The sequence below is a fragment of the Lycorma delicatula genome, chromosome 7 (assembly GCF_047948215.1).
Source record: "Lycorma delicatula isolate Av1 chromosome 7, ASM4794821v1, whole genome shotgun sequence".
In the NCBI taxonomy this organism is placed as follows: domain Eukaryota; kingdom Metazoa; phylum Arthropoda; class Insecta; order Hemiptera; family Fulgoridae; genus Lycorma; species Lycorma delicatula.
The window spans coordinates 29878556-29895520 of NC_134461.1; the positions used below are offsets into that span (position 1 = coordinate 29878556).

Here is a 16965-nt window from a genome sequence, read left to right on the forward strand (position 1 = left end):
TTTTGGTAATATATCACATGGAAGAGGACACTGTTGCTAAAATTTGATTTTAAATTACAAGAAGTTTAAACTTAGCCACTGCACCCCATAAATTGGTGCAGTGGCACAGAAATTGGTATTTTTTGAAAGTTGTACTAATAAATAATTTATTAATTATACTTAAAGCCTTGTTACTGTTAGTATGATGCAAAAAATTATTGTAATTGGGCATTAGCCTGTAGTTACTTATAAAGTAGATACTTAATAAATTTCCACTTCTGAGGTGTCGGACATTAATGTTTGTAGTTTTTATTAATTGAGCTATTTTGAACATGTAGTTCGTGCAACAAATGTTTAAACAGATTAGTTGGTCTTGTTGAAATTGTTTTTGTAATATCCTGTGGATTATGGTCAGAAAGTGAATTAATTTCATCAAGCTTGCAATATTAATCTGCTTTTCTTTTAGTATCAGCCTGTCTCTCAAAACACCTAAGCAAAAAACTAATAAAATTACAAACGGATATATTTTAATTGTTAATATAACTTCAACATACCTAGCAGTATACAAGGTAAACGACTAAATTTACATCAAAGTAATGAATTTTTTTTCTCCTGCTGAGATGAGGCAGTCTAAATAATGCATTGATTTACAATGGAAAGAGGTACACTAAATTATATATATTTTTTTTATATATGATTGCTCCAGCCTTTCTTATTGCTAAAACTCTTTAAAGCATCTGAGATGCAAGAGAGTGATTTTCAATGCTTCCTTTGTTGAATTGTGTGAAAATGTCAATTGTAGGGTTGAAATCAACTGCATTTTGGGGCTTTCATGCTGATAATACAACAGTATATTCAGTTAAATAAACTGGGCAATGAAAGATCACATTTACCTCACTTTACCTTGTAAGCCTGCTGTGGAATGCCCTTCAGAATAGGTAAATGAAGATTATCCTTCAGAATGGGCTATACATTGTTTTGAATTATCTTTTGTCAAAGTTGCTTATAACCATTATGGTTATGGCACCTATCTTGCATGCTTTTGAATAAAATCCAGAAGATGACTTGTAATTAAAAATCTAATGTAACCTGTGATAGGAAATTGAGTGTAGAAATATATTCTGTAACAATTTTTTGCTATTAATAAAATAATACTTTGAAAGTATTACTTGCGAGTGTTTTTGCCTCTAACTGTATTTAATGTTTTTGATTTAAATTACGTGATAAAGAAAATAGTCAATACAAATTTTTATTTTTAAAAAAATGTGTTTTTTCCCCAGGAAAATGTTCAGAGTGTTTTAGCATCTGAACAACAAGTAACCCAGTTAATGGCTCAGCTTGAAGTAGCAATGAATGAAGTTGAAAGAGTGGAGGCTCAATTAAATTCATATGAAGATGTACTTTGTCATGTCCGTAATACGATGGAAAAAATGGAAGAAAAGAATATGTTAATTGAAGTTGCAAATAGAAATAATCAAAAACTTCTTTCTGAACTTGAAAAAGTAGTTGTAAGTATATTAAAATTGTTCATAAATGTTTAATTTTATTTATTTATAAAATATGTTCAAGCATCACCTATAATAACTGTCATATCAGATGATATTACTAAATGTAATTGAATATAGATCTGAAACTTGTATTGTTTTTACATGAATGTTTGTAGAGTATATTAAATTTTGTTTCTGGTCTACTTTAAATAAACTCCAAATTTTATATGCTTCTTTGTACTTTTAGGCTATACTATGATGTTTGTTAAATTGTTCCTTGTTTAATTGAAAGTATTTTTTTAAATCATTTTGATTATTAGATCCAGTTAGGATAATGTTACAAGTTAAGTCAATGGAATATTATTTTATTACTAATGTTATATTATTACAATTAGATCAACTGAATGTATTTTCAAATTTTCTGTTTATATTTCTATCATTAATACCCATACTCATTAGATCATTATCTGTTACAAAAAATTTGATTTTATCGTAAAGATATTTATTGTTCATCTTAAAATTATTGAATATCTTTATCTCAAAAAGACTTGGAGATTGAGCATGCAGTATGTATTAATATATCAGGAAATACCCACTGAAGGAAATTCAATGTCAATTACAGGATATTCCTGCAAGTAATTAGTCATGATAATACATGAGTGAGTGAGCTTCTACCAAAGATTTAAAAGGTTTAATTTGTTTAACAGTAGATTTATGTAATAAGTGCTTTGTTTAACCCTCTTCTTTTCTGTTAATTAGATTACTTTTTTATTGGTATTAGGGTATATTTAATGAAATTCATTAGTATTTTATTTTAAAAAGCAGAATATTCCCACTGTAGGAATAGAAAGGGAAAAAAGGTTAAGTGATGTTTTTAATTAGGTAGTGGTCAGTGGTTTATTTCACCTTCACATTAGAGAAGCTGAGAGACATTCAAATTAATGATTTATAATCATTAATCTGGGTGGGGAGAGTCAGTGACCGCTTAATTTCTAATGAAAATTGTCACAAAATAAGCCTAATTTCTGTTGTAGTGCATTTTTAAATTAATTTATTTTTATTTATTTAATTAATCTTTATGAGCTACGTCATGCCTTTGGAAACTGCTTCCCCTCTTCACCACACCCTTAATGACAAAGTATGTAAAATACTTACAATTTTATTCCAAGTGTCGAAGTTTCTTTGGACAGCATATACTCTACTTCGTGCTTTTCCTTTTATGTTCTCCACAGGGTTCATCTAAGTGTAGCATCCAGAAATAGTCTTCCATCATCGTAGTAGTCCATTTTCCTTGATACCTCCTTTCTATTTTTCATGTCCTGATGAAATCTCTCACCCATTTCTTCGCTAAAGGCACCCAGATTTTCAGGAAACTAGTCAACATGTGAATGTAGGATGTGAAACTTCAAGCTCGTGGAACAGCCTAAATTTTTGTACTTTGATTTCATTGAGAACAACGATTGATTTGATGTTCGGATCCCTTTTTATTGCCCAGAAACTTGGATACTACATCTTTAAAGGCTGATTCTTTTTTTATTCTTCAAGTTGAAACCGTAAACACCAGTCAAACAAAAGTAACAATCATTGGTATAATTTCATGGCCCTCACCATACCATTGGATCTCCAAATCTGAACACTTCTTACTCACCCTTTGACTACCGTAAAGTCCTTATCACATGTTTGGTAAATGTAGTGGGATGCCTAAGTTTTACCTAGATTTCCTACTTCACTCTGAAATATGTGAGGTACACTTGTCAAATGAAATTTGTTATATTTCTTTTTTGCCTTTCCGCCATTAACTCACTGTAAATGTAACAAAAAGAAACTGCAGAATTTTTGCAGCCTCTTGAAGTAATTTTGAAAATGGAAAATTTGCTTTATGGCCTGAAAATATATTTTCCATCAACAAAAACATGTTTGATCATGGAGGATGGAAAAAACTCAATTTATGCATGCTGATGGTTGAAACAGCACTTATAATAGTAGCATAGTGTATGATTAGCGCGGATAGCTGCCAATAAACATGTTAAATTGTATTAAGTCTTGTCACAACCTGTCAGCCAAATCTCCCATCATTTTGTCATCTTCAAGTCTAACTCCCTCCCATACCATCTCTTCAGACCACTCTTATAGCTCTTTAGCTATAAGAATGCATAGTATAAGCCAAAAAAGTGAATACATTAATTAATTTATTATAAAAAATCATTTTATGTCTAGTTTAGAACATCACATTTTCGCAATTTTTCTATTTTTTACAAATTTTAAAATTTGAAATTTGCTAAAAGTTCTGTTGTGATGGAAAAAATGAAGGTTATTTTTGGTTTTAACTCTAAAAAATACATACGAATCAATTAACAAAAGTTAAAAAACATTCCACATCCCAAATTTTTGCATGCTTTTATTATTTCATCAAATTACTATTAAAATAATTTAGTTTTCATATAAATAGAAAATATATTTTAATATTAAATAAATAAAAAATTATACCTCTTAATTTTCTGATTTAATTTAGTTTTGTTTTTTCGCAAAAAAATGATTCAAAATAATTATGTAAAAAAAAAAAATTGTGTACAAAATAAAATAACAGAAAATCAGTCCTCTTCTTTTTATATAGGTTAAAGCTGCACAATTGTGTTATGTTGTACATACATACTAAAAACATAATTTTATTTTTTTGCATTTTTAACAACTTCTTCCGGTATTTTGAGAAAGTGGAAAAAATTGATTAAAATGTTTATATATATATTATATATACATGATTTGTTTTTCTGTATACTGTCTATATTTAATTTGTTTTTAGTATCAATTAGAACTTCCTTCTAAGCATCAGATGGCTTTGGTCGATGCTGATTTAACAAATCCGCAAGGATTACAACAAGCTATTGACGCTGGTAAAGCTTTACAAGCAGTTATGAATGCTGAAATACATCCAGCTTTAGTACGGCTTGGTGCTGTACAAGAACAAAAGAAACGATTTGATAAATGGAAAAGCAAATTTTCACAAATAATTACAAGACATTTAAATAACCTCTTCATTCATCTGGTTTGTATATTATTATTTTATTTTTTGTGGTAAGTCTATTTATTGTGTTAATATCTATGTATTTTAGCCTGTAGTACACTTGTAATTTCATTATTTTGAAGAGTAATATAAAAAGTGGTTTACCATTAGTAACGTTAATTATTATTAAATTCATTTATATTTATTCACTCCACCAACTGTTGGTTGATACAACTATATGTAATGTATATTTTAAGGAAAAAGAAGCTGGAGTGAAACCCCTTTTTTGATCTGGTTCATCACTTTAGTGTTTGTTTCAACTCTTTGACTTTCATAAATGTGATGAACATTTAGCCTTCAAGGTAAAATCTATATTTATGTATGAGGAAGATTTAACTGTACTGTGAATAATAGATTTTTATTTTATTTGTTAGCTACTACCCTTTTTTTCGCAGATGACAAATCCGATAACTGTTTGACATAAAAAAATAACAACAACTTGGTATGGGATTTTTGTGGTTTTGAATTTGACAACATCCCATCATCACTCATATATGTATATATATATATATATATATATTTTTTTTATATACACGAGGATATCTCTAAAGTAAAGACCATTGAGAAATTTCTCTCCTTAAAGTTGGCAAACCTGTGTCGTTTATGGCCGCACTAGTAATGTATTGTTGTCTGTAAGTTGTCATGTTGTAGTATCTTTGATTACGTGTGAGTTTATTACATTATATGAATAGGAAAATCGATGTTGCCGCCAACTTTGAATTCGTGGAGTCATACTTTTTTGAACCATCAGAACGTTAAGCTGACTGAAAGTTCATAGGCAGTTGGTTGCTGTGTAAAGTGATAATTTAATGAATGAAAAAAAAAACAAAAATGGTGTGAAAGGTTTAGATGTGCATGATGAAGAATGTTTGGGGAGGCCCTTGATAATCACCGAGGACTTGTGGAAAATCATCGATGAATAAACCAGAAAAGATAAGTCACTCAATGATTTCCGACCTGGGCCTTCTTTTTCCTGATGTTTCAAGAGCTGTTATTGGTCGTATTGTTCATGACCATTTAGGCTTCAGAAAGGTTTGTGCACATTGGGTGCCGCACATCTTAATGTAACATCACAAAAAGATCCAAATGAGATCTACTTTGGAATTTTTGATGCACTACACAGAAAAAGGTGACAAGTTCCTTAATTAAATTGTTGCCGGCGATGAAACATGGATTTCATATTACATGCCAGAAAGAAAATGACAGTCAAGTGAATGACGTCATCCTCAATCACCAACCAGACCAATAAGGTCAAGTCACAGCCATTTGGATGCAAACTGATGGGCACAGTCTTTTGGGATCAGTTTGACATACTGCTGATTGATTTCATGCCATGTGGAATGACTTTCTTTGCTACTTTCTTTTTCCTGTTTAGCCTCTGGTAACTATCGTTTTGAATTAATGTATTTAATTCAAAAATCCTCATTCTTCAGAGGATGAATGAGGATGATATGTATGAGTGTAAATGAAGTGTAGTCTTGTACATTCTCAGTCCGACCATTCCTGAGATGTGTGGTTAATTTAAACCCAACCACCAAAGAACACATAAATGCAGAAGCCCACTGCAAAAATCTATGTAAGTTATGGCACAACATTCAAAATCAGCGACATGGGTGGCTGACTGACGGTGTCGTCCTGCTGCATGATAATGCACGTTCACATGTTTGGGTTCGACACATGATTTACTGAGAACATTTGGATGGGAAATTTATGATCACCCACCATATAGTCTGGACTTAGCTCCTTCTGATTACCATTTGTTTGGAAAATTGAAAGAATTTTTTAGTGGTAAGCGATTCGCGGGGGATATGAACTTTAAAATGCTGTTAATCAATGACTAAATGGACTGGCGGCAGAAGAATACAACAAGGACATATTGAAGCTAGTGTATCGCTACGATAAATATCTTAATTCACGTGGTGATTATATAGAGAAGTAGTATAAGGTATAATAGTTAAGAGAAATAAATAATATTTATAATTTTCAAAATAAATTTTTTTACAATGAAACAGTCTTTACTTTAGAGATAACCTCTCATATATGATGTTACCTTTTGAAATCCAAATTAACCTACTAATTAAAGTCATGCAATGTATGATAATAATTTGATTAAGGTATGACTAAAAAGTATAAATTAGTTTTGAAATTTTTTTTTAATAATCATTGCATCCATCTAATTCTCCTCATCAAAATGTGTTTGAAAACATCATAATCTATATTAATATTTAAGAATTTAAAAAATTACTCTCACTTTTATGCACATAAAAGTGGAATTTTTAACTGTAATAGTGCAGTAAAGTTAATACAAATGTGAACACAATTAACTTATAATTCAAATATATAATCTATATAACCCATAAGAATAAATGTAAATTTAATAAACTGATTTTAAATATTCTTAACAGTTATGGTACAACTTTTTATTTCATTGTTAACGTCAGTAAAACCCATTAGATTATGTTAGAAAATTTACTGAATTGCCTGAAAAACTATGTAATAAAAATTCTCTGACTGGATTTTAATGTAGACCTTAATAATGTATCCTAATCATACTCAAGACTTTGGTCAGTCATGCCTCAACACTATTTCTGGCTTAGCTTTAATCTGTCTAAAGAGATGTATGAATTTCATTTTTTTTTTTTTTTTTATTTATTTACTAATATAGCCAAGTCTTACATTCATATGTTGTCTTGAATTATTTCAAAGATGTTTACACAATTTTATCTTGCACAATTCCTTGTTATCATCTAATAAAATGCAAACACTTTCTTGCTGTTTTATTCTATTATGTCTTATTTTATAATTTTTAAGTTTTTCCTTTTTTTTAGGGAAATGACTCTGGAGATCGTACTTCCCATGTAAATGATGGTTTAACATTACCAAAACATAGTGCACTGCATAAAGAATTACAAGCATACACAGAATTGATGCACTGGAGTAAAGTTATGGATCGTAAAGCATATACAGCATTATGCAAAGTTTATACTGGTAATATAGGTAAACTTTATGAACGAGATATTAAAGATTTTCTTGAGGATGCTAAACAGATGGTTACTGGACATTCAGGTTTTTAATTAATTTTATGTTTATATTAATGTAGATTATACATTATACGAGGTGCGACATAAAGTAATGAGACTGATGTGAAAAAAAAAATGTTGCTTACCATTTTAGTCATGTTTAGTGTTGTCTCCTTCAAAGTAGTTCCCCTTTGATTGCACGCACTTATTCCAGCGCTTCTGCCATTGATGGTAACATTTCTGGAACTCATCTTCTGTAATATCCTCCACGACCCTCGTCACAGCTTTTTGGACATCTTGTATTGTTTGCAAATGGTGTCCCTAGACTGCCATTTTGACTCTTGGAAATAGAAAAAAGTAGCACGGAGTGATATCTGGTGAATAAGGTGGCTGTGGTAGTACTGAAATTTGTTTTGAGGTGTTGTTTGTTTCTGTGTTTCTCGCTGTTGTTGTGTGAGATTTTTGTGGACCATTTTTGCACAAATCTTTCTCATACTTCAGTTAATATTTTCTCATATCTTCAGTTAATATTAGACAAACCGTTTCTCGATTGATGTTGAGTTCTTCTGCAATCATTTTCACGGATAATCTTCGATCAGATCGTACGATTTCACGCACCCTGGTCAAGTTGACATCTGTCCGTGAGGTTGATGGTCGTCCACTGCGGTCTTCATTTTCAACATTCGTTCTGCCTTCACTAAAAATTTTATGCCACCGAAAAACTTGAGCTCTTGACATAACCTCCTCTCCAAAAGCCTTCTGAAGCTTACCATAAGTTGTCGTCGTGTTTTCACCCAATTTAACGCAAAAAGAAATGCCATACCGTTGCGCAATATTTTGCGATTTCATTTTTGTGACGAGAGACACAAACACATGTTCACTTATTACAGCACAACTCACGACTGAGCAGTTGCATCAATGTGCCGCTTGGACTAGAAGACCATTATAGACCAAGACCATTATAGACCATTATAGACCAAGGTCAAAGGTGGTGTGCCTACGCAAGCTGCAGGGTTCCCACATCTTGCAAAGAAAAATCAGTCTCATTACTTTATTGTCGCACCTCGTAGAGCTTTTTATTTAAATACAAACTCATTTGTTTTCTAGCACTTCTTTAAGTTATTTCATTAATATTTTGTAGCATCTTGTAATACTGCTTTTGACTTTTTCAGCCTTGCAGTGAATCATTAATGAATCACTCGATCTTCTCCATTAAATTCCTTCCATTCTTTAACTTCACTCACCTTGTTTATCCAGTCTACAGTTGGCCTCACAGTCTTCTTTCTGTTGTCTCAGATTTCACATTTAATTCATTTGTCCATTCTTTTTGCATGGCTGGCTACATGTCAGTTTTATACCCTGACTATTGCTCTATTACAACTTCACTTCTAATTTTGTCTCTTCACATCAGTAATTTAATTACAGTAATCTGCAATCTACTTTCTTCTTGTCTGATTGTCTATGTCAACCTTCTGCAGATTTAATACATAACCCTGATCTAAATTTTTTGATAATGAAATCCATTTGTGAAAATTTTTTAAATTGCTATAGGAGAAAGTTACATTTTACAAGTTATATTTTAGGATATAAAGTGTGTCGTGTAGAATTTTCAGGACATGGACTACAGTATTTTGTGATAATAAAAATATTTAAGATTTTAAGAATTATTTTTTTCATTGAATATTTGATGGGATTTTATAAACCAATTAAATTTGAAAATAAAGTTTTTTAATATACTTAGATTTCTTTTAATAAAATATCCATTTTGTTTGTCTTTAGTAATAAAGAGAAAAAATCAGATTATATAAAAATATGGATTTTAATTTTACAATCTCATTCTGTTTCTTAAAACAAATTAGTTGCTGTTTCTTTGTCATTTATGATCAAAATAAAATTTTTTGCCTTTATTATTTTTGGTATTTGGACTTCTACCCATATTTTTTTTAGCTTAATATATTGGATGTACAAAAAGGGATATTGGGGTTTTCATTTATTACAATTTCTCTTGGATGAGGTAAACAGTGTTGACTTAAGGCTAGAATCAAAGAGCGAAAAGGACAATTTAAGTTGTACATGTGGCCATAGATTGATTCACTGTCTGTGCCAATAATAAATGATAGTGATTCCTAAACAGTGTTAGGGAGTTTTCCTGTGTATTCGTAAAAAAAATTTGTTTGAAAGCCCAGCCATGAACTAGTAATGCCAGTATGATATTTTTTTAAGGAAATGCATAATTGTCCATACTGTTAACAATTACAAGTTTTGAAGACTACCAACTACAATGTTAATGCCAACTTTTCAATCAAAATTTCACAGCATAAAGATGACAACATTCTTAATAATATTGTAATTAATCTTTAGTTTACATTTCATCTTAGTGGGAAAGTTAACATACATATTGTTGATATCTGGCAATCAGAAAATCCCTATAAACACTTTCAGTGTGAAAAGGTCTCCTCAAAATTAAATGTTTTCTATGTGATATCCCAACAGAAAATTTATGAGCAGTTCTTTTTCACCGAATCAAGCATAACAACAGTTGCTGGTTTGGATACGCTGCATACATGACTTTCCTCAACTGCTAATGGACCAGAAAATTTTTAATGGCAACACGATTTGATGGCCTCCTCACAGGTATAACTCTCTAAAGGATTGGTTAAATGACGTTTTTTCTTACCACTGGATTGGTTGGCATAGGTCTAATAACAGAGCTTGTGTGCGATGGCATTTAAGGTTACTTGACGTGATTCTATGTGATTTTTTCCTTTGGGGTTTTATAGAGGATATTGTGTATGTGTCTCTGCTACCTAATGATCCACCCATTTTGAGGTACATGATTTAAGCAGCTCTCACTTCCATTACTTCAGACATACTGGTTAAAGTATGGGATGAATTCTCCTATCAGTTGAATGTGTGCTGCATAATGAAAGGTATTCATGTCAAATCTTCTGAGATCACGGAGGCAGAGAGAGGTGTGTCAGGTAATCTGCAGTATGGTATGGCACAATGCCCCTGGATATGATTGTATCACAGTGGAGCTCCTCATCTGAATGCTTCCAGTAGTTCTTGGTCCTTTAACTAGAATTTATAATAGGTTGCTCTTCGCCGGCCACTTTCCAATATGTTTGAATGGTGGAGACTTTGTATTGTTGTTCAAAGGTGGCAACAAAGATCCTATTGTTAGTTCCAATCAGCCCTCTGCCCTGTTTCAAATGCAGAACTGTAAATGAACACAAAATGAATTAGAAGTGCTCTCAAGATATTTCAGCCATCGGACTGTTTCCATGTATGATGGCGGCTTGTAGGTTCATAAGATCCTAACTAAAGGCTGCTCTCAGGGCAGTGTTCTGATTCTCCTTCTTTGGATTACAGAATTCGATTCCATGTTGCGTTTGAGGTTGCCACATGGTTGTCATGTCATCCATGCTGACGAAGCACTGCTGCTAATTGAATGTGATTCACGCAGTAAAGTAGAGTTCCAAGCTGCTTATGCTTGTGGAACACTCTGACTGTGGAGTCTCAAACATAACATGATTTTCAGCCCAAAGAAAACCACAATGATGTTGCTTAAGGGCCAATTGGCTTCTTCCCGATGAATCCGGGTTTGATGGCTGGTCTCCCTATTCAGTACGTTACAGCTCAAAAGTGCCCGGGTGTTATGCTTGATGAGAATTTTCAGTTCAAGGAACATCTACAATATGTAGCAAAAAAGGCCGATGATGCTTTTTATGGAATCTAGAGTCATTCATCCCTTTGGTGGTTGAATTACCATATCATGCATATCCTTTATAAAAGTGTCAGTGAAGCTATTATGTTGTATGCTGCACCTATCTGGGCTCACCACTTGGCTTTTAGGTGTTACACAGACATTTTGCTGCAGGCCCAGCGACTTCTCTTGCTGGCTGTTATAGAACAGTCTGGCAGGAGGCAGTCTGTGTTATAGCCGGAGTGAAACCAATAGATATCTTGGCTAATGAGCATAAGTAATGCTACATTTCCAAAGTAAATAACCTATTGACGTCAGAATGAAAGCAGGAGATTGAAGATCAGGGTCTTGCGTCTTGGCAGGTCAGGTGGGACAAATCCCCCAGAGGTCACTACACACATGGTGTATTTCCTATAGTCTCTGATTTGCGTGCGATTAAATGGGTTTCCCCCAATCAGTGTATCACACAGTTTCTCTCCGGGCATAGTGCCTTTCAGGCGAGTTTGGCTAGGCTTTGTTTGGTGGAGTCGAGTCAGTGTCTGGATTGTGGGACTGATGATACAGTGGACGACGTCTTTTATGTCTGTCCCCGATATGAGGTTGAATGTTCACGAGCTGTTAGGGAACATGAGAAAATACATTCCTTTCTGGATTTCCATATTAACTGGATGATCCATGAGGAGTGGTCTGTAGTAGCTGGTTTTCTTCACACCTTTGCAGTGTGTAGGTCTGCAGAGAGAGTTTAATCAACGTATTTGATGATGGTAGGATCCCAGGTGGCTAGATTTCTGGCCTAGGCATTAGATTGGTTGGAGGTAGATGCATTGGCATCGTGCCGTGGTTATATTGGTGTCGTTTGTGATTTGATTTGGGGCTCCCAACTGGCAGGGGTGGCTGTGCTGTTGGAGTTTTGTAGCTTGTGCAACCAGGGTTGTGGCTTCGTTCCACCAGCGGCGATCCCTGATTGTGACTTGGTAATGCGGCGAGAGACTCCATAATGGGACCGGGTGGAAGTGCGGGGATTTGTCCCCAGCTCCTGCACGGACCGGAATGAGGTTATGTTTCTCTTGTTAGGTGACCTAATTTGGTCAACTTATTTAGGTGTAGATCTGAATTTCTATGTTGCATAAAACATAATTTTGATTGGTATGAATGTAGCACTGATTTGACTTACAACTCGTTCATTTTCTGAGGCATTTGCAGACATGAATGGTGTCGTCAAATTTAGACTAGGCGCAAGGTCTGCGCTTCCATGGTCTCAGTTAGTTAGTTTGAGGGAATCACGTTAGGTTGGATGTGAAGATGTCTGTTTAAGGCCTACATGAAGGCAAAATTTGCTTTGTATTTTACTGATTCAAATTGGCAAGGCATTTACATCGGTGGCATCTTGACTTAGGCCTGGCTGATGACTGTGAATTGTAATCAGTTAGAGGGTCTAAAAACGACCTCTGGTAAAGCCTCTCAGGGCTCGGAACGGAGGTGTTGGTGTGGTGACCAGTAATGTCACAAGGTCAATGGGTGTCTTCCCTTACAGGGTTGGGATGCTTACGTCAAACAGTTGTAGGGAAAAAATGTACTTGATGTATGATTATATCATGAAATTTACAAATTTTCTGAATTTCAATTTTCTAAGAAAATTTCAATTCTGACAAGTTAAAAAGTGTGTCAGTAATGTTTGTATCTGTGTATTTAGGTAGATATGTTTATTAATACTTGGCAGAAAGATTTTTTTTATTTTTATAAGTAAAATTTTGCTCTTAATGACAGAAATTCAAGCCAATATTAAAATTACGAGTGCGTATTTTGCATTTGCGTACATTGATAATAAATGTTTAATTCATATTAGAAAAATAATTAGGGAATCTATGAAAATGTGAATTATAAATGATAACAGACAGTGAATCGTAAAAATAAATGGATGGTAAGTAATCATCATGTCCTTACAGAGCCAGAATGCTATGATTTATGGTCTGTAAGTGGAATACGGTAAATACAACCTCCTTAATTACTCAGTCAGCCATATCATTGACTGTTGAACTGAAATTCAGTACCCAATAAATGGTTGAACTTTACAAGAAAAAACTGTGTTTTGGTGCCTGTCTGTCAAAGTCATCAATGATTTACAGTTTTACAAGTATTATAAAATTTTATACATTTTTATTTTTTTGTTACTATTATTTTATAGCCAACATATTTCAGTAATGAACTTCTTAAATGTTAATTTAGTAAAAATATTATGTCGTAACTTATAACAATACTTCATCCTGCAAGGAATCATTTTGTTCAATTTTAAACAGAACATATTTTTGTTATAACTTCTGTAGGCGGATCAAGAGAAGATTTATCTAAAAAACAACAGAGAGAAAAAGAACGTGGTACAAATGCTGGCCTTTTAGGTGTGGAACAAGATCAATGGGGTGTTGATTATGATCCAGCTGAACGTGCTCGTTTTGATCAGGTTTTAGAAAGAGTTTTGGCTCAGTTGGAGCCAGTTTGTTTGTCTGAACAAAATTTTTGTGTATCATTCTTCCAACTGGATGTTGTTAGCCCTACAACTAAGGTAAATTTTAGAATTTTTTTTTTACACAAATTTCTGTCTTATTTTTTTGTTTAGTTTCATTTACTACTGTTAAAAGATTACTTTTTTATAAAATAATTCAGGAGATTAACATTACGCTGAATTTACATACTCTGTGAGAACACTTGATTGAAATAATTTACTATTAGTGATTTGGATTTAGTGTTTTATTTTCAAGTGAATGAACATTTCAATTCAATTTATTTTCACAATTCCACATAAAAGTTACAAATATTTAAACATATAATAGTAAACAAATGTTACAGATGTTACAGTGTAATTAATTACAATAGTAAAGTACAAATTTGAAGTACAATGTTATAATAAGAAATAGAACAGTAAAGTACAAATGTTGTATTATACATAGTAAATAGATGTAATATAAGAGAAATTAATTTTTTATTTAATAAATGGAAAGGAGGTTAGGTAGGTCATTAAAAATTTTAATCTGTGCGTTATCATCACAAAAAATAAAGGAACAGATATTGTGCTGGTGCTTAGGCTTAATGATTTGAACTAAATTACACAGATTATATTACATGTCATCAATTTAATACAATTTGTAGCCATCAATATAAGACCTCAATTAAAATGTTTCTCAAAGGAGCCAATTCTGAATTAACAAAAGAAATTATATTAAATTAATCAAAAGAAATTCAATACTTTCAAATAACAACACCAATTTTTAAGAGCTTGAAAAAACTTTATCACTGTTGAACAAAATATAACATGAGTTGACAATGGATTAAGGATTTTGGGTACGCAGCATGTGTAAAACGCCTGAATGCTTCATTTTATTGGCTTGAATTTGAGTGACACTGTTTTATAATCTTAATTACTAAAATGTACATTTAAATACCCACTAAATGCCCCGTCCTTTACACACATATGTATGCCTAAAAGGAAGAATATTATATTGTAAAAAGAAATGGAATACATGTTGAGATCTTTTAACACCAATTATTAGCCACACTACTTTTTTTTTAGCAATGGTAATTGATTTGACATTGAAGTAATAAGTCAGTACGGGATTTGCGTACTGAAATTGTGAGTGAACGATTGAAAAGTTCACTCAATATGCTGGACAGATTCTTAACTAATAAAAATTCCTTAAAACTGAAATCATTTAATTGTTCAGATTTTTTACATGTAATTTCCAAGAGCAATTTTTGTCAATGTGCAAATTTAAGTATTTCCATATCAGTGCACTCAGTACATATATTTATTACATGTAGAATAACAAAACTGACACACTTATAATACAATCCCTCAACATGTGAAGATCTATCTCTGAAAGAAAAATTAATGTAATTAGTTTTCAGGATCAGAATTAATTTATCAAAAGTAAACCATATTTTTAATGAATTAAAACTATCATATTGCATGTCTTGTTTTAATTGTTCAGAAATTGTAGTTATAGCACAGAGCCATATCCTCTGCAAAATAGCTTAAAAAGAAACCCTGAAAGAACTGAAGCATAAATTATTAACAAATAGTAGAAACAGAATAGGTCCAAGGACAGACCCTTGGAAAACTCCATTAGTTACTGATCTTTGATTTTTACACATTGAACTCTTAAGTTAAATAGCTTCTAAAACATTCCAAATTATTTGTCTAAAACCTGCTTCTTACAAATAAGATTGTAAAATATGGTCTACAGCATTAAATGCTTTGTGGTATCTATGAATGTACCACGTACAGAATGTTTTTCATTTATACCTTTATATATGCCTAATAGAAATTTTAACAACGCATCATCTCAGGTTGATTTGCCTTCAATAAATCCATACTGAGTTAGTGAAAAAAATTTTATAAGCCGACAAACACTTTTTTCCACCATTTTCCTATCTCCCTTTGAGAAAACTGAAAGCAAACATATTGGTCTATAATTGTTTAAATTTGAAGAATTCCCTTTCTTGAACAAAGGAACAACTACTACAGGTTTTATGACTGATGAAAATTTTCCACTTTCAAAACACAGGTTGATCAAAAGGCCAAAATTGGAGATAAAATATCCTTAACTTCTTTTATAGTAAATGCAGAAATACCAATTTCTGGAGCTTTATTTAACTTCAACCCTTTTACAACCAAAGCTACTTCTGCAAATATAGGAAAAAAGTAGAGTTATATATATGTGGTTTTGGGAAAATTAGTTTATACCTATTTTCATCCAGTACTAAAGAAGAATAATTTTTTCTTAAAATCATTTGTGATATTTACAAAGAAGTTATTGAATTCTTCTGCAGTCATCTTTGATTTCTCTATATAATAGTAATTCTAAACCTTTTAACTCCATGATACTCCAACCCCAACCTTATGAAACCTAGGTAAAACTATTTAGCTGCATTGATAGTGTTGGGTATGAACATGTACCTGCATGTAGTGTACAAACATGAACAATTTTCAGCTTCCAACTTGATGTGTATATACTCTTTGTAATTTGGTCTGTTTGCATAATATTTGCTGTGAGAGCATTGTCATGTTCAAGCATGCATATGATTTGTTTGGATTATTGTTCTCTCAGCAGTATAAAAGAGACATAAGATATTGCAGAAAGTCAGTTTAGTTTCAGATATGAAGCATATGTCTGATGCCTTTATATAAATTTTTAAAAGTGTAGTTTCTTTGAAAGTAATACTAACTGAGGCTTCGGTTTTTTAGTGTGCGGTCAAACAGTGTAAAAGTTGTTTTCTTCAATCAGATTCTTAGGCAAAATTGATAAATTTATGAAAAACACAAATGATTGAGCACATGATTGGTAAAAAGACAAAATTTTACAATGACATTTATTTATAAATTATGGTTTTACCTCAGCAGATGGAAAGCCACAGTGTGTTGTTTGCTATCAAGTCCTCTCTGATGAAAGCACTAGACGTCAAAATTAATTTGACACTTGGAAACTAAACATCTGGGTCATAAAAGTAAACCCTTGGAATTTTTTGAAAGAAAATTACATTTGCTTCTGTTATAAATCAAGCCATACTGATAAAAGTATACTTAAAGCATCTTTAGCATTAAGAGGAGCTAAGGCATCCAAACCCCATGTAAACTTCATATTGCCTGCTGTAATTCATATGGTCAATAGGCATGGAAGAAAAAAAATTGAAAAAATTCTGCTTTCTAACAACACAGTA

The 16965-nt window shown here is 32.3% G+C and overlaps 1 protein-coding gene across 1 annotated transcript in view; it reads left to right on the forward strand.

Annotated features, from left to right (window-relative positions):
- Sec3 (exocyst complex component Sec3) overlaps nucleotides 1–16965 on the forward strand; it is a 68694-nt gene that overhangs the window by 34015 nt on the left and 17714 nt on the right. The window contains exons 7-10 of the mRNA XM_075370580.1: nucleotides 1260–1487; nucleotides 4267–4509; nucleotides 7356–7593; nucleotides 13578–13813. Coding sequence (XP_075226695.1) covers nucleotides 1260–1487; nucleotides 4267–4509; nucleotides 7356–7593; nucleotides 13578–13813 — 945 coding nt within the window. The remainder of the gene's footprint in view (nucleotides 1–1259; nucleotides 1488–4266; nucleotides 4510–7355; nucleotides 7594–13577; nucleotides 13814–16965) is intronic.